Source organism: Borostomias antarcticus, assembly GCF_949987555.1.
Source record: "Borostomias antarcticus genome assembly, chromosome: 10".
In the NCBI taxonomy this organism is placed as follows: domain Eukaryota; kingdom Metazoa; phylum Chordata; class Actinopteri; order Stomiiformes; family Stomiidae; genus Borostomias; species Borostomias antarcticus.
In genome coordinates this window covers 4277163-4299063 of record NC_140243.1, presented here as the reverse complement: position 1 = coordinate 4299063, position 21901 = coordinate 4277163, and the positions used below count along the sequence as shown (strand labels likewise).

Below are 21901 nucleotides of genomic sequence, written 5' to 3'. Positions count from 1 at the left end.
TCTAGTGACCAGGTGTAGCCAAGACACTGCCCGCCCCCTGCCCCCCCTCCAACCCCCATCCCACCCCCCTAGGAGGTAAGAACAATATAGTATGTACAACTCAAAATACTAGATCAGCTCTAGTGATGGGGGGGCCTTCTCCACCTCCTTTCCTAATATCCTACACACTTTTCCCTGAACAGAGACGACACGGGACAGAGAACGCAGATCCCCTTCAGCTGAAGGGACCGCGGGACCGGGCGCTCACGTTCGGCCCCTCGGCTACGACGGCGCAGTGTGTGGGGGGCCGCCGCTGGCCTGGCCAGATTCAACATGAACAAACAGCTAAGCGCATTCCTTCCCTCATGCTAAATGTGATGAGTAAGAAGGCATAGCACATGAGGAGCTCCTGTCCCCCCAACACTGACCGGCGCTCCCCTCACACCCAGCCGTTAACACCGTTTCACCGCACAGCTTCAGAGGGACAGTAGGTCACATCCAACCCTGACCGTTCCAACACCTCAACTGCAGAGCTTCAGACGAACCGTGTGATAGCTGGGGAGGGGAGGGGGGGTAGAGCAAGGTACACGAGGGAAAGATGAGAAGATGAGAAGGATGAGAGGGAGTAGAATGATGGGAGGCAGAAGTGGACTTTGGCACCGTTCACCTCTGATAGAATGTCTTAGTATCACCGCCTCCCTCCTCACCTGATTGGTCAGATACCCACCCACGCATACACACACGCACGCACGCGCACACACACACACACGCACACACACACACACACACACACTGAGGTTTGTGTAACCGCCATAGCTATGGGGGCAAAGTCAAACACGGGGCTCGAGCCTGGCATTTCAGCCATCGTTGCTTTAGCGGTGCTGACTATGTAAACATCTACAGGCCGCTCCTTTAGAACTTCCAGGAGCGCTCGGACGGAGAGCAGGTCTGGCTCAGGGTGCTGGAGAAGCATCGTGGTCAAACCAGGCTCTCAGCCAACAGCAGTCCTGTAAAGGCTGTGATGGAGAGCCCCTGGCTGTTTTCATAGAGCAGTTCAGTTGCGAGATACATAAAAAATATTTTAAAAATCAGCCTAACACCACCAGCAAATACACTGAAAAAACTTTAAACATGAAATGTCTGGGGGGAAAAACAGCAACAACAAACTATGTACAAGAGGAAAACTGGACAGGCACAAAAAACGGCTAAAGTTTGTCTGTCTTTGTAGTGCTCAAAACTTTAACAAATTAAAGTCTTCATGGCCCAAATTTCATACAGTGCCATTCAAGAACAGCTACAGCGTTAGCTACAGCATCAGTTCTCTCATTCTGGCCGTTCTCACATCCTCTTTAAAGAACACACCACAGTTCATCATACATATTTCAACAACACAACACCGACCAGCCCAAACCAACAACCCAAACGCACAGTACAGTCCTGCCTGACATACGCTCAAAACGGATGGTCCAACGCCAAACAAATAATCAATACAGACACTCAAGCTCACGCGCACAGGCTTAGTTGTGGGAAATCGTAACCCCGCACTGAGCGCAACGTCCGAACACACTGCTGCCATCATCACAGACCGCACACGCGTGCAGAGAGGAAGAATGACTGTAGCAAGTCAGTGGTCAGCAGCTAGGGTCCTCTGTCTGTGCTCCTGCTGTGGAGCACTAGCTAAGTTAGTTTTTTTTAAACACAGTGCACCTCAAGAAGAGAAGAAAAAAAACTACACAACAAAGGCAAAAAAAAGAGAAAAGAAAAAATATACACATCTTCAAATGATAAAAAATAAATTAAGTTTAAAAAATAAACAAAAAAAAACATCTGTTAACAAAATAAATTAAGGCATGCAAAAGATAATGTCAATCTCAATTTGATATCATTTCTCTTTTTTTTTTTGTTAATCCAAACGTCCATCCATGTTAGGATGCCTTCCCATTTTGGAAGAAATCACACACTCGATTCAACTTTCAGAAAGATGATAGCTGCCAAAACAAAAGTCAAATCCGCTGGAATATTTCTACGCCCGAGCATTAAAAGGCCAATATTTACATCTGTGTTTTGTGCTCAAGCTTCTTAAGAGGCCGGTATTTACATACGTGTTCTGTGCATGCGGTCTCAGTGCAGCGAAAGGAAGGGCTGACGCTCATGTGACAGACTGGAGTGCTGTAAAACATTGATTAAAAAAAAAAAAACATAGGCAACAAAGATAAAGACAACAGGCCTACAAAATATATTTTAAAAAATTTACATCACATACACAAATAAGTAATCTCTGCTTTTCTTTTCTTCAAATATTTCTTCTTCTTAAAAAAAATGATATGTGTACAAATAATAGAAAGTGAGACGAAAATGTCTGTTGGTTTCTACGGTGATATTGAGACGTTCGAGGGGAGGTGGGAGGGGCTGTGGTACTGAGCCTGTCACTTTAAGGCTTTGCAGTAAACATCAGATATGAAATGCTGCCTCTCCCTCCACACAGATGAAGTGTGACATCATGTTTGTAGCTTAAGCCAGCATGGACACAGACATGCAGCAGTTCGCAGACATACAGTACTCACTCACCTCTCGCACACGCGCCCCGATCTTTCACATGCCCCAATCACACGCTCCGATCTTTCACATGTACTCATGCCAACTCCCACTCAAACGCACGCCACAAATCCAGACAGAAACACACACACACGCACGCACGTGCACATACACACAATCATCTGTTCGATTTAATGGATCCTATCGCTTTTTTTTTTTTTTACTTTTTTGAATAAGGTTTCTTGGCAGCGTTACACGATGTGCCTCCCACCCCCACCCCAACCACACTCCACCCCCCCCCCACCGTCCCCGTCCCCCTGGGGGTGAGAGGAGGCCAGGGGGACAGGAGGGGAGGGGAGGGGGGACAGTTGTGTCAGCGTTGGTGCCAGTTCAGTAGTCTGAGATGGGGGCCATGTCGGGGTGAAGCTCCACGCTGATGTTCTTGTACAGGCTGCTCAGGGAGATCTCGGGCGTGTAGTGGAGGTTGTTCAGACCGTCCAGGTGCTGTCTCTCTTTGGAATACCTCAGCAGCTTATACCTGGGGCAAGGGGAGGAGGGCAAGATCCAATTAAATTAATCCAATTCATTCATTTGAGTTAATGAATCCAATTACACACACCATGGAGAGCTCCTTTTAACTTTTAACGGTTTCAACACAAGGAATCCGAATGCTGTTTAATTACCTAGTACATTTCCACATGCGAGGAATGTGCCTCGACGGGGTGTGTCAATGTACTTTGACGGGCGTATTACCTGTGTGTGTGTGTGTGTGTGTGTGTGTGTGTGTGTGTGTCACACTGACCTGCCGAGGAACTGCACCTCTCCTCTGTGATGGTGTGGAATAGACTTGTACTTCCCAAGATCCCCCTCTGGCCGCGTCACGTTCAGACCAGCGTAGTGCACCCTGGGATAGCAACAAAGACTTTTGACTGACTTGCTCTGATCTACGGTTCGAATAATGTCACTCCACATCATGCCGTCATCAACACACACGGCCAGTATACGGTGTGTGTGTGTGTGTGTGTGTGTGTGTGTGTGTGTGTACTGTAGCTAGGTTAGACTCCAGGGACTTTTTTCTGGAAATCACTGACCTGTTCCACAGGTCATCATCCTCGCCTCCCCAGCCCCAGAATGCATTGGGAAAGCCGTTGATTTTGTGGAACTGCTCCACGGTGAGGCCACTCACCCCCCCGAAGAACTCACTGTAGGGTAGTCTGTAAACAAACGAAATCTGAGTCACACACTAATACACGGCGACACACACCTTGAACACACACACGGAGCGGGGGGCACACGCAATACCACAGCCTAGATCTGCCTGGGGAAAGAGTTGGTAGACGACACGACAGAGAGGGGGGAAAAAATGGAACGAAAAAGAGAGAGAAACCTTACCGTTCTGTTATCACAGGAAAGCACCAGGCAACGGAGAAGAAGGCTGGCTGTGTTACAACACACCCCATAGACAAGAGACACACTGGCATACGTTTCATACAGCATATCCCAATAGGAATACTAATACTTGTAATACTGTAACTTAGAAACTCAAACTAGCGCACACACACAACAACAACAACAACAACAACAAAGCCAGAATGCAAACTCGGCTAGAGAGGATTTAACGCTGCTCCGGGAGCTTAAAGAAGCTGACGGAGGAGTGATTCGCCATCAGTCCTGTCGTAGAAAACAACTCATCATCTCACAGTCAGCTCAGCTTCTCCCTTAAGACATAGCCTAGACATAACCATGACCTCACTAATGACCACCTTTAGTTGTACAGACATCTCTGAAACAAAAGAAAAGGGACATGTAACAGAAACACAAATTACTAGGAATACTTTGGAATAAAAAAATAAATAAAAAAGAAACATTGCACTAACCAGCAGATATCATTGAACTTCATATCTCAGGTGAGGTGACAGAGTCAAGCATGTACAGACTCACAGTGCAGCCTACGCCTAATGCAGCCTGCCTACGCCCTCTTCATAACAGACAAGGGGCTGGGTCAAGTAGATGAAAGCCATGTGGCAGGTCCAGACAGAATAAAAACGAGGGAGGCAAGGTACCTTAACGCTTGCTCTCACATAAACTTTGAGGGGGCGTGGTCCTTGCCACTGCTGTTTACTCACATGTACATGTACTTGTCCAGCTTGGCGGCGAAGTGGCGAGGCATCTGACCACAACCGTAGTAGTTGCGGTCATTCTCCGGGATGTGGTCGACGTCGTGGAACACCAGGCAGTCCCAGTCCAGGTCCTTCATGGCCTCCTTGAAGCCCACATTGAACAGCATGGCTCTGTTGAAGGGCTGGCTGCCAGTCTGAGGCACGCACGCACGCAGGCAGACACATGCACGCACATGCACACACACACACACACACACACACACACACAGACAGGAGGGAAGCAGAGCTTTGTGAACTTTGACTGTTTATGGACCCTCCCCCAACGCCGCACCATTCCGGAACAACGGCAGGCTATTGTCATAATTCAGATCAATTGCTTGGCACGTTGGATACCTTAGATAGCTTATAATCGGTTATACTGTCCTGTAAATACTATATTACAAAATGTGTTAATGCCATTGAAATAGCTGAATGCCTTTCATAGTTTATAAGGAGCTATGTGTTAATGCCATTGAAATAGCCGAATGCCTTTAATAGTCTATAGGGAGGGTTAATACCTAATCGTTTATAGGAATGCATTAATGCATTATGCATTCATCCGGCCATTCCAACATTGACTTCATATCAAATGAACATTTGATAGTCCTGAAAATTGCTTATTCCTTCTGTTGATCTGTGCGTGTTTAGAAACATCTCTAAAGTTAACGGACCCAGCAGTTTCCCTTGGTGGTTATCTCTGCAATACAATTCATACCCACAACTATTTCTGTCTGTCCAACATTTTGACCATTTGTCAAAGTCACAAAAGTTTGCGCTCACAAAATTACAATCACAATTCTTTCCTTTAGGACTATTTCCCCGTCCCATCTTAAAAAGTTTAATTATCCTCCTACTTTAGAACAAGTTTTGGGGTTGTGAGTAAGAACAGGCTATTTTGTTTTCATAAACAGAGTCTAGAGGTAGACTTCCTTTGCCAGAGGCAAAAAAAATCTAACTAATTATTATTCTGTTTTGCTTATATTAAGTACTATTAATTGTTTATAGTGTGATGCAAACAGATATAATGTGCTTGTAAATTGTTTATTTGTTTAAATAGCCTATTAATGCATAATATTAGATATTTAATGCCGCGGCTTTGACCATAAACCATTGTTTATATTCCTTAATGGCATGTCTTAAACCAATAACTTACAAACACTATTATACACACAAACAGGTCCACATACCTGCTCGATGACATAGTAGGCAAACTGCAGCCTCTGTCTCTGAAGCATGGGCGTCAGGTGCTGGAACAGGATTGGCAGATGCTCGTGGCGGTTTCGAAACGGAATCAGAATGGCAACCTGGGGGGGGCAACAACAGTAAAATAACGCAAGGGAACCGCTTCGTACCGGGTAACGTTTGAGCTGTCCTTCTACAATGTGTCTGTGACTGTAAATAAATAGTGACAGTATGTGAGGGACCAACCTTCCAGCGTGGTTTACAGTCCGTCGGCTTCCAGTGGCCTCCGAACTGAACATCCAGATACTTGGAGAACTTCAGCTCCATCTCCTCCAAGGGGATCTCAGTCATGTTCACCTCCATAGGACCCTCTGTATGGAGAGAACAGAGAACCCACGCCATCAGCAAACATACAGCAAACTACGCTAATGTATTTACCACCACCATTCTGTTTTGTCACTAACAAGTAGGGCGGTTTAGTCGACTGGTCGATTGTTTGGGCAATAGGCTGTTGGTCGGATGGATTTGTTTTGGTCTAGCAGTCACACCCCGAAAAAAAAAAGTTTATAAAGTAGAATATTATGGGAAGTTCATTATTTTCCGTAATTGAATTGAAAAAGTGAAACTTTCATTTATTATAGATTCATTACACATGAAGTGAAATATTTCAAGGCTGATTACCACCATGCCACGCTCCACGTTGATGCAGTAATTTGTGCAAAAGGAGCCCTGACCAAATATTGAGTGTATAAATAAACATAATGAACATAGAGTACAGTCATGAAGATTAAAACAAAAAAGGCTTGAAATATTTCACTTTGTGTAATGGATCTAGAATACATGAAAGTTTCACTTTTTCAATTCAATTACGGAAAATAATGAACTTTCCACAATATTCAAATTTGCTGAGATGCACCTGTAATGTTGTCCAAGAAAAAATCTGGAGTATTGCAGCATTTGGTTTTAAGCTGCGGCCCACAGACGAGGCCATGGTATGGTCTCCGACTCGAGTAGCCCAAGTGATAGCCCCTTCCTGTTCAGGTTTAGGCTACAATGAAGACATTAGGCTATGTGACTGTGCGAATGACAATCTAATTGTTCGTGTGATGGCACTTAAAGGACAGGTTTGGAATTTAGTATTATAAGGTAATTTACGATCATATACAACGGCCGATATCAAAGTTTCGTCAAACGGTGCGGTGAGTTTGACGAAAATGTAAGTACCGAATTAGTACCGAAGTACCGTGACAAGCCTAACTGAGTGTGTTAGCGGCAATAGGCTATATCTTGAGAGTGAGTAAATGCACTCCACAAACACGAAGGTCTGGCCTACGGAGCCCTCAGATCTTAGTGTTTGTGTCGATCCACAGAACAATGAGACAAAGTTTCAATCAGTCTAGGTCTGCGAACAGAAGCCTGAGAAAAGAGATGTTTTGATGTTGCATTCACTTTATTCCCACAACTGGGGACTGCATATTCACGCACCATTGCTGCTATAAATGATATATCCTGTTACAAAATAGTTCTGCTGTAGGCTACTAGTCAACTCCTTCTTCGTTGTCTTCTTCTGTTAACTAGCTAGTGAACTCCGTTATAAATTATTTTCTCCAGCCCGCCCCTCTCGAAGTGAAAGAGTGGAAGTTTACGTGGTGATGTAGTGCGAGCAGCAAAATAGTTCCGGTTCAAATATAGCTGTTGTTTCAACATTCGTTTAGCAAGTAGCCTAAACATTTCAGGATAGCATACTGAGATTAAGTAATATTAAATCATGAGCTTCCCGTGTTGGAAAAAGCTACACATTAATATGCCCTGGCCACTTCCATTGCAAAGAAATTTGAGTCGGACGAAAATCTCGATCTAGCTCAATACCGGAGTGATAAGTGAAATGATGGTCTCCATGTCAGATTGATGTTAGACATATCATAGGGCTGAATGTCTAAAATAGCACACTACCCCTTTAAATATGTAGGCCTACTTCCACTGGTTTAACTGGTATTGCTGTTGCAATGAATGTGGAAAAACGAGGCATCTGTTACGGTAGGTTATTGGAATTGTCTGTCAAGTCAGCTGTTTAAAAAATAACTTTTTAAACCCTATGTTGTTCTTTATTTAATATGTACTTTACATGTTGCCGTTATAAACTTCACGAGCGCAACAGGCCTAAGAGTAAGCTAGCTCATTTCATATAAGAGTAGACTAGCCCATTTCATCTCAAATGCTACTCAATCAGGTTAGAGTGAACAGCAGATCTTGGGCAGGGAGAAGAGCGGAGAGCACAGATCATACAAAGTGTGTGTGTGTGTGTGTGTTCAGCCTGAGGCCCCCTTAACAGAGAGCGGCATAGAAACAGCCCTCCGGTTTGTCTACAGATTTCACTGATAGCGCAGGGATTATACGTAATGCAATACCTCTCCATGTAGCCAGGAGCGCCCATTGAGATGAGCCTCCTGGCTAGAGGGGCTGTGATAGGGTTGGGGGGGTAGAGGATGGAGGGCTGCGCTCAGGTGGGTGACGCAGTTCACCATGGGAGCCATAACCCGGTCATAAACCAGAGTAGATGAGCTGGTGGTGAAACGTACTCAGAGCGGTCCCTGACTGGGGAATAAGCACCACCTCCAGCAGATGATTAAGAGGTCAGAGGACCTTAGCCAGCATACAGACGTAGAGTAGCCTGTTCTTGTGTCCTAGCTAGCATACTCACTCATAGAAGGTAAACGTTCTGGACAGGGCAGATTCGGGGCGTAGGTGAAGTTTTCCGGGAGGTAGGTGGTTGCCTGAGCCAGATACTCACTGGAGTTACTCCCATCAGGGTAATCTGAGAGCACATGAGAAAAAAACACAGTTAAAAAGACTCCTCCCACAGGATGTAACATGTTTGTGGGTCACATAGGCTGTGGTGTGTGTGTGTGTGTGTGTGTGTGTGTGTGTGTGTTTAGGGAGAAGGTAATATTCAAGGTGTGTCAAGGTGCTGCAGTGCAGAGTTGCAGAGTTGGATGTGCCTTCTCAGAAAGAGGCTCTCACTGTGATGGTCCTAAACCAAAAAACAACATCCAAAGATGTATGGTAGTACTCAACTTTGAGCAAAATGACAGGGGTAGTGCCTCCGTTTCACAAACTTTTTGGCCATCAAACAAAGCTAACATTTTGGCCTAGTTGGCCTCCATCAGAGCATGAATGTAGTAGCAGTGTCATGTGATACTAGTAAAGGACTTCATAGTGGCTGAATCACAACCATGTGACTGGGAGGGGGATGTTGCTCAATGCATAAAATATAACCAACTCTTTTTTAAAGAGACAGTGAGTAGTAAAAGTCACATGGCCCAGATCAGCACAATCACAAGAGACACCAACACAAAGGTAAAATGGTAAAACAATATTAATAACAATACAGAAATCACAATCAGTGAGAAAAAAGTTCAAGTATTATTTGTCACATGCATCATTGAAATGATGATACTGGTACAAAGACATTTGAGAGAATAACAAAGGCCTCTGGACAGTTGATCAAGGATGAATACAATAGATGTATTAGGCAATCGATTAGAGTCCATATACAGCAAACACAGCTAAGTGTCGACCATAGACTACAGTGTGGGCCCCCATACTTACACTAGGGTAGTCTCGTACATGTCTTGCCAATAAACTTAATTTTGGCCAGGCCAAGGGATGAAACCAGGCTAACGACCACATGTGGAAGACAACTTGATTCTCAGCAATATCAAGCCCTTAATGTCACGACAAAGAACATTCCAGCTAAGGACCCAGTCTTATCTCAGAAAGTCCTCGGTCTTAACTCTGGCTGGAGGAATTGGACTTGTGCAAATCCTTAACGAGCAGACAATTTCCCTGCCAAACTCTTCCACTGCCTGCCAAGGTCGTACATTAGTTCATCATTACACACACAAGTATAGCCAAATGTTCATCCTGACAATCATCATACTAGTACAATGTACTGTGACATGTTTTTCCACTAGTTCTTAAGTGTGCTCAAGAGTAGAGTAAAAGGGTAAGGTAAAAAAAATAAAAAGCGAAAATATACAAATCTAAAACAAATATAATGATCTGAGATCAGAATGTACAGTTGAGTTAAATAGATACATTAAGCAAACAAATTGATCTAGAGAGATTGTAAGTATGTATATTGTGTATATATTATAGATATACTGTATGTATCAACATGTGTATTCACCAAATGTAGAAGATGTGTATATTCAAGCATATATATATATAAATATAAGGTGATGCTCTGCTAAATATAGCTACTGAGTTGAGTCCAGAGATCAATGAGGGCGTGTGCGAGTAGTGAGATTAGAGTGGTGATGGGGGGAGTGGCGCCTGTACAGCAATGAGCAAGCCCAGACAACGCCCTCATTCAGGGAAGCAGAGAAAGGTGGTGGAATAGTGATTAAGAATACTATCAGACTAAAGTTCTTCCTCATCTGGAGACAGAGGCCTATAAATGGCTCCATTAGAATCCAGTCAATGAGATTAAAGGAGATATCAACCTCTTGAAACAAGCATTATAATCTGATTGGATTTCAAACAATGAGCTTTAGACTGAAAATGTATGTGAGACGGACTTCCATTTCACTCTGCATAGCGTTTTGTGTGTCACTCGTTCGTTTGACCCATGTAATGGGATTGTCCAGGGCGGGACAGAAATCTGCTACCTTGCACTCACAAGTCGGATGTGCAAACAACTGTGCCAACATACATCCTGCTTGGCAGGGCCGTTAGCACATCCTTTAAAGGACATGGCCAAGATTTTGGGAAATACGCTTGTTTTCCATCTTCCCTGGGGTTAGACAAGCAGTATGAAGCATTTTCAACAATATGGAGTGGCGAGACCTGGACCCATTAGCCTTCACTGGTACCAGGTTAGGCCGATTAGCCTACTTTCCAAATGTCACGAAATAACCCCCCAATACAACTCCAAAACTATTCTGTTTAGAGTTTTTAATGTGTGTATTTACCACGTTGAGTGATCACAATTTTTAATTAAACATTTTCGTTTCCTAAGCAGAAATACTCTGGAACCAGGAAAACAAGCGTATTTCCCAAAATCTTGGCCATGTCCTTTAAACTAGGGGAGTGAGTTTACTCGACAACTACTCTACTTTAGCCTCCTTGTTACATATGCTTGCTGAAATCAAGTGAATCTGTTGTATTCTGTGTCATCAAAAGTCACTTTGTCCTCCAGGATGGTTTATATATTTAACAAAGTTAACGTTCCACTTCTAGTGTGAAGTAATTGGTAGCTTGATTCATAAATATATCCTTTGATTTTGAAACAGTAGCAGTATGTTGTTATTTCGGCTGTATGTTGTTATTTTTAATGGGTTTTCCGCAATGGGATTCTTTTAAAGATATGACTTTAATGGCATGTGGATTAAAGCCTAGCCCATGTTAAGTGACAAGTGACAGAAGAGCAGGGGTGGGGCAGTAGATCTTGATGAGCTGATCATTTTAAAAAGTACCGCATGCAGAAATATGGAGTGAATGCCATTGGTCTTCCAAGAAGAAGGTGGAAGACTTGATAGAAATTCACTTTTTTCACTCGTAAGGAAAAGCTCTGCATCCCCGCAGCATTCAAATCCAGTGTCAGAACCTTCTATGACCGGGATGATGTTAGTCGGGTCACAACTGGGAGAAAACAGACCATAATAACGCGTGACTGCTGTGTGGACTTCTCAGAAAACTACTGGTGCAAGTAAAGTGCTGAGATCCAGGTGTGCATTTCGGTGCATCGCACCAACAGGCAACCATGCACACAGGCAGTGTTTCCTGTGGAACTGATCTCTTGGTGTGGTGGAGTGTGAAAAAAAAAATCTGATTTCAAAACCAAAGCGGGGGATCGGAGACCGCCCTTCTTCCGTCTTTAGCCTCCTTGTTACATATGCTTGAATCTGTTGTATTTTGTGTCATCAAAAGTCACTTTGTCCTCCAGGATGGTTTATATATTTAACAAAGTTAACATTCCACTTCTAGTGTGAAGTAATTGGTAGCTTGATTCATAAATATATCCTTTGATTTTGAAACAGTAGCAGTATGTTGTTATTTCGGCTGTATGTTGTTATTTTTAATGGGTTTTCAGCAATGGGATTCTTTTAAAGATATGACTTTAATGGCATGTGGATTAAAGCCTAGCCCATGTTAAGTGACAAGTGACAGAAGAGCAGGGGTGGGGCAGTAGATCTTGATGATCTTGAATTCACTTTTTTCACTCGTAAGGAAAAGCTCTGCATCCCCGCAGCATTCAAATCCAGGGTCAGAACCTTCTATGACCGGGATGATGTTAGTCGGGTCACAACTGGGAGAAAACAGACCATAATAACGCGTGACTGCTGTGTGGACTTCTCGGAAAACTACTTGTGCAAGTATAGTGCTGAGATCCAAGCTGTGCATTTCGGTGCATCGCACCAACAGGCAACCATGCACACAGGTGTGTTATACAGTATGTTGGTGAAGATGCAAGCCCTCTCTGCTTTTGCACCATCTCACAATCCAAGCAAAAAGGTCCCCCGGCAATCTGACAACATCTTAGGCCAGTACTGGACTACCTACAAGCCCATCATCCATCGGTGTCTGTGGTCCACTTCTTCAGCGACGGCCCTTGTACTCAGTACAGGCAGAAGGGTAATTTCTTCCTGTTCAGTACTGAATTGAGCAAGAGAGGCTTTGAGAGTGGCACCTGGAATTTCTTCAAAGCGAGTCACGGCAAGGGAGCTCCTGATGGTGTTGGCAGAGTGTTAAAAGACTGGCAGATCAGCTTGTGAGTCAAGGCCGTGATATCCCTGAGGCCCCAACACTCTACCAAGCACTACTAACAACTGGCACCAATGTGAAGCTCTTTTATGTGGAAACCGAACATTGTGGATGCATACCGTAACATGCCAGCAAACATCCCATCGGTCCCAGGGACAATGCGGATTCACCAGCTGGTCACCAACAGAAAAGACCACTTGATCTCCAGGGATGTCAGCTGTCTGTGTGCCACATTGAAGAACCAGCCCTGCACATGTTTCAGCACTCACCACTTAAATCTTTCCTCCACAGTCAGAGGGCCATCAAATGATCCAGGCTGAGGAAGTTCAAGCAACCCAGTCAGGCCTCAAGCACCCATAAGCAACAAAGTCAGGCCTCAAGCACCCATAAGCAACAGTCAGGCCTCAGGCACCCACAAGCATCACAGTCAGGCTTCAACCAACTCAGTCAGATGAGCACCTGACAGAACAACTTCAGGGACCCCAAGAGATCAACTGGAGTAATGATGAGATCATTGGAAAATTGTGTGTCTTGACATATGACCAGGAGCTCTATCCAGAAATCATTGTGGCAACAGATGAAGGACATGCCCAAGTTAAGTGCATGCACCGTGTTGGCCTGAATAGATATTTCTGGCCACCCCACGATGACAGTATCTGGTATATGTTCGATGACATTTTAGGACTGATTCTTGCTCCTGTTAGTGACAGCACGGCACATAGAAATACGGAAAGACATCTGGTCAAAACGGTCTGGTCCAGGAAAGTTTTTGTACTTTCTAAATGTATCCATCTCTAGGATTCTCTCTTTTTTTCCAGTTACATAACACAGTGATTGGGGGGGCTTTCCGAGTTTTTGGGTGGGAAAACTATTGTCAAACTATTTTGTTCCGCTCCACAATATTGGCTTTTGTTTATTCTGTTAAGGCAAAGCATATTCAATAGATCTCATGTTTAATGGATTATATTTTTGTTTTGAATAAAACCATTCATTTCATCTGTGGCATCATCATTTTTCATCACCGTCTATTAATAAATCTGTGTCCATAATATTCTGATTAGTGGTTTTGAGTTAAAGGTTTATGAATGTACCATTAAGCTCCATTAGACCTATAATTGTAAATTAAACAAGCAGTAACCAGTTGACAACCAACTGGTGTCAACCCTGTTACTGAGGTGTCAGCCCTGTTATAATTGTATGTATAATTTTCTAATATAATTTAAAAAACGAAAACACTAATGTAAAATCAACTCATTTTATATGAAAAGTAAAATAGAGAGAGACCCACACAAAGAAATCAGGGTATTATAATGCTATTTCCATAACCTTTTCTTAAAACAGAAGATGCTCAGCTGCTGGAAATGTACAGGCAGCTTTTGATGCCCTCCAGCGGTCCCTATTTGAGCACAAATGAGTCCTTAACTCTGATAAGACTAAATGGATGCTGTTTTCACGTTCACACACTCCTAGGCCAACAAATTGAATCCGTTATTTCATATAAAAACCTTGGAATCTGGTTGGACACTAAGGTCTCTTTTCAGACCCATGTAGAACAACTCACCAAAAAGCTACGAAGAGAAATTGGTTTCCTGTATAGAAATAAATCCTGTTTCTCATTCCTCACTAGGAGATCTATTGTGCAGTCACTCATAATGTCTGTCTTTGACTATGGTGATATTGTGTACATGCATGCTTCGCCCACTACATTGAAACAACTTGATGCAGTATACCATAGTGCTCTGTGCTTCATAACCAATGATGGGTTTCTCACACTACTGCAATTTATATGCAAAGGTGGGCTGGCCCTCCTTGGCAACTCGGAGAGAGCAACATTTCCTCCTGTTTATTTATAAAGCATTATGTGGCAGGTTGCCATTGTACCTATCCTCACTCCTTAATTTTAACAGTGGAGGTTATCAGACACGTTCACATTCTTACATTACACTTGTGATTCCACGGGTGCACAGTGAATCTGGAAAGACTGCCTTCTCCTTCTATGCCTCGGACAGATGGAACAGACTCCAGAACTCACTAAAACTCGACCACTTGGTTCAGATGGAAACATTGAGGACACTTTTGTTTGCTACATTACACAAAGACTGCTCATGCTTTGTCTAAGTACTTCCCGTTTTCTGTTTTCATATCCGGCAATGTAGATCTGTGTTCAATATGATTGTGTAAATGCACTGTAAACAGGACCCCCTTGAAGGAAGCTTGTTCTCAAGGACCTTCCCTGTATAAATAAAGGTAAAATAATAATTATTATTATTATTATTATTAAAAAATGCTGTTTAACTGTCAATTTTAAATGAGCGTATTAATCCATGGAAAAAAGTAAACTCCTCATTATTCTCACTTTACAAACACACTTATTGTAACAAGGCTGACTTTATCTTTCATAGAATATCAGATTTTGTTCCAAATATGGATTTAAAACATTTTCAAATAATTAATATGTCGGTAACAGGGAAAAAAAGAGGATAATGGGTGCTCGGTATGGTAGTAGCTATAGAAACCATGACATTTTGGAGCCGATCCGAATCATGGTGCGGGTCCACATGCCGCCCAAACACGGCCCGCCATTCACTGTTTGGACTAGGGATGTGCACAGCAACCATTTTCACTGACGACTAGACAGTGGTTTTGTAACCGATATACAACTAGTCTAACTCGTATTGTATTGTTTTATTTTTATATGGACCTGTATCTGCAATAAGGTTCATCTATCTTATAGTGCTGTAACATAACATAGCTTAGTTGATCTGTGAACCTATTGATCTGTGATCTGTACGCATCGGCCCCCACGGTTCAGAACACATGGCCCACAGATTAATTGCAAAATGTAATATCCCCTAATATTCAATATCCCCTAAAATCTCTATGCCACAGTGAAAAGATAGGCAAGTCAGGTGTGCTTGTGTTTTAGTCGGAAGCGCAATGACGGTTGATTATGCAAAAGGCCCTTGTGAGTTCACACCAAGGGGACATGTTGAATCCCTATTGCATTTGCAAAATGCAAAATGCACTTTTGCCTTGCAAAACATGAGAGGATCGGAAGAACTTGAAAAGCTATAATGTTAATAGCCTATCTTGCCATATTCCCTATTACTAAGTATCAGAAGAGATATCGGTCTGGGCCTGGGCCCAGTACCCCCTTCCCCTCACCCTAACCCGGGTCCGTATCCTCTTCCTACCCCCACCCTACCCCTGACCCCTGCCTCTACCTGGGCCCAGGCACATTCACGCACACACAGACATACACCAGTGTTTGCCATGTCTCTCCTATGATGTTATTAGCCTATCTTACTCAGAAAATGTAATTTAATGTTATTTATTGCTTTATAAATGTTCTTAGCCGGTAGACAAACATACTCCTGGAGCTTGCTCGATCGCCTTGTTGAGAGGGGTCAGGGAAGAATTTTTTACAGCTCACTTATCTGGCCCCCGGGTGATACTGTTTTTTTGCTTCCCTCTGGAATATGTAGGGGTGGGACGTCTGCCCACCTCCCTTGTTCTCTGTAAAGCGCATTGTGTTGCCTCTGGGTATGAAATGCGCTATACAAATAAAGCTTTGATTGATTGATTGATTGATCGGTCTCTCACTCGCTCTCAGAGGAGGTGTTGAGCAAAACTATCGGAGCTCAGTTCGGCCGATAACGATAGTTTTAAAAACACCCTATTGGTGCCGATTAATCGGTCGACCTCTAATGCAGGGGCAGAGGTCTGTGCTCTCTGAGCAGCATTTCTAGTAATGTATATTAAATTACAAAGTCCACTGTTGAAATTCAACATTGCTAGCAACTTGAATTGATGTTTCATTTTTCACCCTGGCTGCCACGAGCAGAGCTGTAAGGAGCCATGCATGCGCATTGCACAACACAGCGTGGGCGCGGTATTACAGGGAAAGGTTTATCGTTCACAACCTTGGTTGTTTGATATCCCGCTATACCTTAAAACCTTATGCCATTACATCCCTACATAGGTGTAATTAATAACCATTGCTATAAATGTATTTTATATCTATGTTTTTATGCGCTTTAGTTTTTATTGACTGTTTTTATACTGTGTTGCCAGAGTGCCAAAGACAAATTTCCATCAGATGTACATTTAATGGACAATAAAGTTTGTCTTATCTTATCTTAACATTAAATATGACCCTGTTCCATTTGGATTTGGTGGGCCATGAGCCTAATATTGTGCACGTTGGCTCCCTGGAATGGGCGTAACACACTAAATAGGATTAATAATTAATTTGATCAATTATACCTGTGTTTATCCTGCTTTGAAGTGCCAAAATGGCTGTTGTGAAAGTATACTGTGCAAGGCTGGACCATGAATCACCAGCAACTTGATTATGAACCATGAATCAACTCTGGCAGTCATTGGTGTAGAGCAGGAATAAAGGCGACAAAACACACCCCTGGGGTGATCCTGTAGAACACATCAGGGCCTCAGACAAAATGTCATTAACACAGGTTCTTTGTGATCTCCCTGTCAGGACGTTGACCAGCTAACATAGTGCCAAAGTCAATGGCAGATATTTCAGAAAGCCTGAAAGCTAGAATATGGGGCTGCATGCAGTTGAAAGCTGACGAGAGATCAACAAAGCGAAAGCGTACACGCGTCTTCTTGCCCTCCAGGTGCCCAAGAACAAAATCCAGCCATGTCGCTGTGTCCTCCTCTAAGTCCGAATCAGAGTGGGTCAATTACGCTGTGTCATGGACAGTAAGCTCCTCTTCACCACTAATTCAAAACCTTTCATAACTAATGAGGTAAGTGGCACGGGGCGATAATCATACAACACCTTTGGTGATCGAACCTTGGTCACAGGAACAACAATGGATTCCTTCCATAGCATGGGAACTTTATTCTGTGATTTAAAAAAAAAAATCAATTTCTAAGCAGTCGGCCCACAACTTTTCCTCACATTTGTCTATTCAAGAGCTCTCCAGACATCCATTTCATCATTCTGAATCTGACAGCCCTCTGACGCAAAGCCAAAGTACATTACTGAAACACTGCCCCTGTCCTTTTTCTCAAAGTTGGTGAGTTGCACCATCGCTGGGTGTTGGACGGTGTGTGTGTGTGTGTGTGTGTGTGTGTGTGTGTGTGTGTGTGTGTGTGTGTGTGTGTGTGTGTGTGTGTGTGTGTGTGTGTGCGTGTGCGTGTGTGTGTGTGGTGTGTGTGTGCGTGTGTGTGTGTGTGCGTGCGTGCTAAACTCACCTGTGCCATTGAGGGTGCTGTTCTTGTTGGTGTACAATCGGATCATTTGGCCGATGGTCCTGACGTTGTCCCTCAGCATGATCCCCTGGGCCTGCACCATGAAGAAGTAGGTGTTGGCTGAGAGGGAGAGAGGGAGAGGGAGAGAGGGAGAGAGGGAGAGAGGGGGAGAGAGAGGGGGGAGAGAGAGAGAGAGAGAGAAAGGGAGGGGGAAAAATGGGGAAACACTTTCAATTACACACCACCTAGCATCTGAGTATAGTGACTAAGTGCTGTTCCTGGAAATTACGACAGATTCTTGTGTCGTCAGCATAAAAGCTCTCTTGGCTATTAACAGGAACAACCTTAGCTGTCACACAATGCCACTGTTTAACTAACACCGACAAAACGCCCGGGAGATAAGAGACCCTCACTAGGCAGGAAATCACCGTCTCCCATGGCTACAGACAGCAGGGCCAGCGCCAAACGCAGCCAGGGCCAATGAATCATTTATCACCACTACTGCAGTAAGACAGGGTGCGCACACACACACACACCATCTTAAAACACATTCACAACGTCTCATCACTTTTGCCAGAGACACACACATGGGCTAGTCTCCCTCTTCCCAGCCAAGGGCTTTTAGAATGCCTTACTCTAGTCTATGTTACTGATTGGGCCTCGTGTTTATCTTCTGCCTTGTGTGTCAGCGCTTTGATCTCAACCTGAATGGGAGTGCCAGCCATACAATGGGAGTGATGAATTATGGATACCCAAACAAGAAGCCTATCTCCTATGTCAGCTGGAAAATGGGCGAATGTTTGGAGCTGATAAGAACCTTATCAGAGAGCAGCCAATATTACCTTTGAAAAGGCTGAGAGGATAGTCTGGGGATGTGACAGGTCAAGCCAGACTCTCACAGACACACACACACACACAAACACACACACACAAACAGTGATATAACAATGATATAACAAAGTGCAGTTATTCACATGGCCAGAACCCATGATTACTGATGACTGACTCATATGGGCTGACTAAGTGACCATAGTCCTGCCCACAATCCTATCCCAGATACACAAATCACGGGACACACTGACTCCGTCAAAGCCTTAGCATACTAAAATCCACGTGTTCTGAAGCTAGAAAGGATCAAATCTCGATCACCAGACCTGCTGACCGACTGGTCTCCATGATATCACTATCAACTCTCTAATCCAGCTATAATCTGCTTTAGAGATGAGATAACATATTATGCCGATGCTGCCATTCCAATCTATGAGGTCTATACCCCAAATATTTAATACAAAGTCCAGCCCCTATACATTTCATTGGTAGGGGAAATCTCATTAACACTAGGCTACTCTCTACCAGACGACTCCACCTAAACGTGTTGACCAATTAGGCTCAGACACTGCACGCCTTCCGGGGTCTTAATGTTCTCACTCAAAAGTATAAAGAGAGAAAGTTAAATTAACCTTTTGGTTTCAGCAAATGTGACACACAATAACGCTTCATTCAGTCATATCCGTTTGAATGTGTAGCTAGCTAGCTGGTTAGCTGGGGTTGAAATGTGAGTGAGTCAACACATACAAATCTGTATCATTTAATGATAGGCCTGTCACCTGCCCTGCCTAGATACCAGATATATCCATCCATTGTTTATCAGTTAATGCAGGACAGACACGCATTTCACAGTTGTGGGGTTCCACACCTGACTGTATGTTAATTAGCTAAGCTAATTTAGCTGGTTAGCTAACGTTAGCTTAGTTGCTAACTACAGCCAAGCTTGCTAGCCTCTAGCTACGTTAGCGGTTCAACCAGGTAAGTTAGATGAGTGAAACATGCATAAATGATGATAGCAATGAAATAAGTTATCGGGACAATACAGAGCAACACATGCAACACACACTCACCTATTCCAGGAGCCGCATATATGAAATAGAGACATGTCGTAGACATGGAAAAGAAAAAGATGAAGGCCAGAAAGGAGCGGTTCGATACCCGCAGGAGTCGCTTCCAATTCACCATGTTTGTCCAGAGACCCTCTTCTGTTTTGTCGATATTTGAATCACATAAAATATACGGATCGAATAAAAAGTCTAAATTGACAGACTAAAAAATAACAGGTATGGTCATCCAAAATCAATGACCCGACGCAGCCATGGTTTTTGCCGGGGATGCAGCGGAAAAAGCTAAGTTAGCTCGGTAGGTAGCTGGTCGGAAACAAGCGGATGGCTTCCCCCTCCCTGTCAAGAGCTTTCCAGATCGGAAAAAGCAGGCCTGTATCAGGCACTGTCAAGCATCAAACAACACCGTCGACCGGGCATACTGAAACCGTCTGCTACCTAACGTTAGTACTGATTATAATAATAATATTTTCTTAAGAATCATGGTATTGTTCCATGTTTAGACGCGTTGCGAGCTGGCGGGGCTAGTATTTCGCCAGCAGCGAATGTGTATCTGTAAAGACCAGGGGGTCTGGCTAGCGAGTGAGTAACGGGTTCCCGGTAGCCTCCTCCCACACTCCCGGTGGTTTCCTAAACACTCGCTTGGCTGGGCAAGGTTCGTCCACCTAACCGCGAATCACGTCATCCAATACTACCGAAACGTTCGACATTGATAACGAGCGATACTTCTGACACCGGAGAAACATGTGTATGGAGAATTTGTAACGGGGAAAATCTGTCTTGTAAAGAAATGAGAAAGAGGGTCCGTTGAATTTGTGCTGGCGCTGCAGACAGGGTTTCCGGTGGGTGTGACCGGGGACCGGACCGTCTCCACTACCGACTACCGACCACAGGGTGCGCACGCACGCACTTCCCCATATCGGTTAGCACCATGGCAACCAAGGTGGGGCTCTGGTCTTACCCGGGTCCACGGGGTCGCCCCGCACCCCTCTGGATGTGTGAACGCTACAGTGTGTCCCAGTACATGATGTTCAAGGACTATAGTAGCCCAACCCATATAGCACACTAGGTTACCTTTCCAACTTAGTCTGACCATTAATGCATCTTCAAGTGGTGTAGTGGAAGGTCAGTCTATACGGAAGTAGCCTAAACGGATGTAACTACTCACTTCTCTATAACTATAGGCAACCCACTTCTCTATCCATTGACCCACATATCTGTAGCCTATTCCCCTGTAACAGTTCGCGACAGGTATACGCACTTCTTTTTTTTCGTTGAAGCCCAGACCTATACAGTTCTGCTACAGTTATACCCACTTCTTTAGTCACTACACCCCTGGCATCTTCTGTTTTGTAGATCCAGAGGTGTCGAGCGGATGTAGCCTAGAAACCTCCTAGGCCGGTGTAGATAAGATGCTGTCGGGTGGATGACATGCCATCGCCAGATGGCAACACCACACAACTTGTGTCCGTCTGAAGCTCTCCTGAAGGGATGGGGAAAGTGTCCACATACACCCTCTAGTGGCACGTTCCGTCTTGACGGAGAAAACCACTTCTATTCACCAACAGAAGTGGTTCATTGTAAATTAATAACAGCAGGTAGGCTACGACTGGCCTGGGGATAAACTATGATTTGTAATCACAATAACACAAAAACTTTGTGTAACGAATTTTGTGTTAGCTGCCCATAGATAATCAAAACAAATGGATTGGAGATCTCATTTTAAATGCAACTGTAGTTCCTACCTGTCTGTCTGTCTGTCTGTCTGTCTGTCTGTCTGTCTGTCTGTCTGTCTGTCTGTCTGTCTGTCTGTCTGTCAGCGTGTTAAAGCCAAGATAAGATTACCATATCCATGGTGGCATTAGTAAAGTACTGCTATTCATTATGATATGCCTACCCAACAGGCTTATGGTAGAAAAAGGAACTCATGGAGCCTAGCCTCTTTTTTTTTTAATCAAATGATCATGGCCACACTCTGCTAGATTGCATTTCCCGATATATTGATAAAACTGTGCCCTCCCAATAGATACCACGATGGCAAATATGCATGGGACTGGCAGTGAGACGAATGATGAATGGTCAGATTGGTAAACGAATTAATCTGGCGATGACCTGGTGTATCATTTGATCTTGTCCATTAGCTAATTAAGGCATGATCCCACTGCAGCA

The 21901-nt window shown here is 43.9% G+C and overlaps 1 protein-coding gene across 1 annotated transcript; it reads right to left on the bottom strand.

Moving 5' to 3' along the window:
• Nucleotides 1-2863: 2863 nt before the first annotated feature.
• Nucleotides 2864-20514, bottom strand: b4galt6 (UDP-Gal:betaGlcNAc beta 1,4- galactosyltransferase, polypeptide 6). Its single transcript, XM_084444380.1, has 9 exons — nucleotides 19739-20514; nucleotides 17844-17960; nucleotides 8557-8670; nucleotides 6102-6226; nucleotides 5861-5977; nucleotides 4641-4828; nucleotides 3606-3728; nucleotides 3317-3418; nucleotides 2864-3052 (listed from the first exon to the last, which is right to left on the bottom strand). The coding sequence occupies exons 1-9, from the start codon at nucleotides 19851-19853 to the stop codon at nucleotides 2905-2907; spliced, it is 1149 nt and encodes a 382-aa protein (XP_084300506.1). The 5' UTR covers nucleotides 19854-20514; the 3' UTR covers nucleotides 2864-2904.
• Nucleotides 20515-21901: the final 1387 nt, after the last annotated feature.

Coding starts and splice junctions, on each gene's coding strand:
- b4galt6 (XM_084444380.1), bottom strand. CDS start 19,853: ATGGTGAATTGGAAGCGACTCCTGCGGGTATCGAACCGCTCCTTTCTG. Junction 17,961..19,738: donor ATATGCGGCTCCTGGAATAG/GTGAGTGTGTGT, acceptor TCTCCCTCTCAG/CCAACACCTACTTCTTCATG. Junction 8,671..17,843: donor CAGCACCCTCAATGGCACAG/GTGAGTTTAGCA, acceptor ATGTGCTCTCAG/ATTACCCTGATGGGAGTAAC.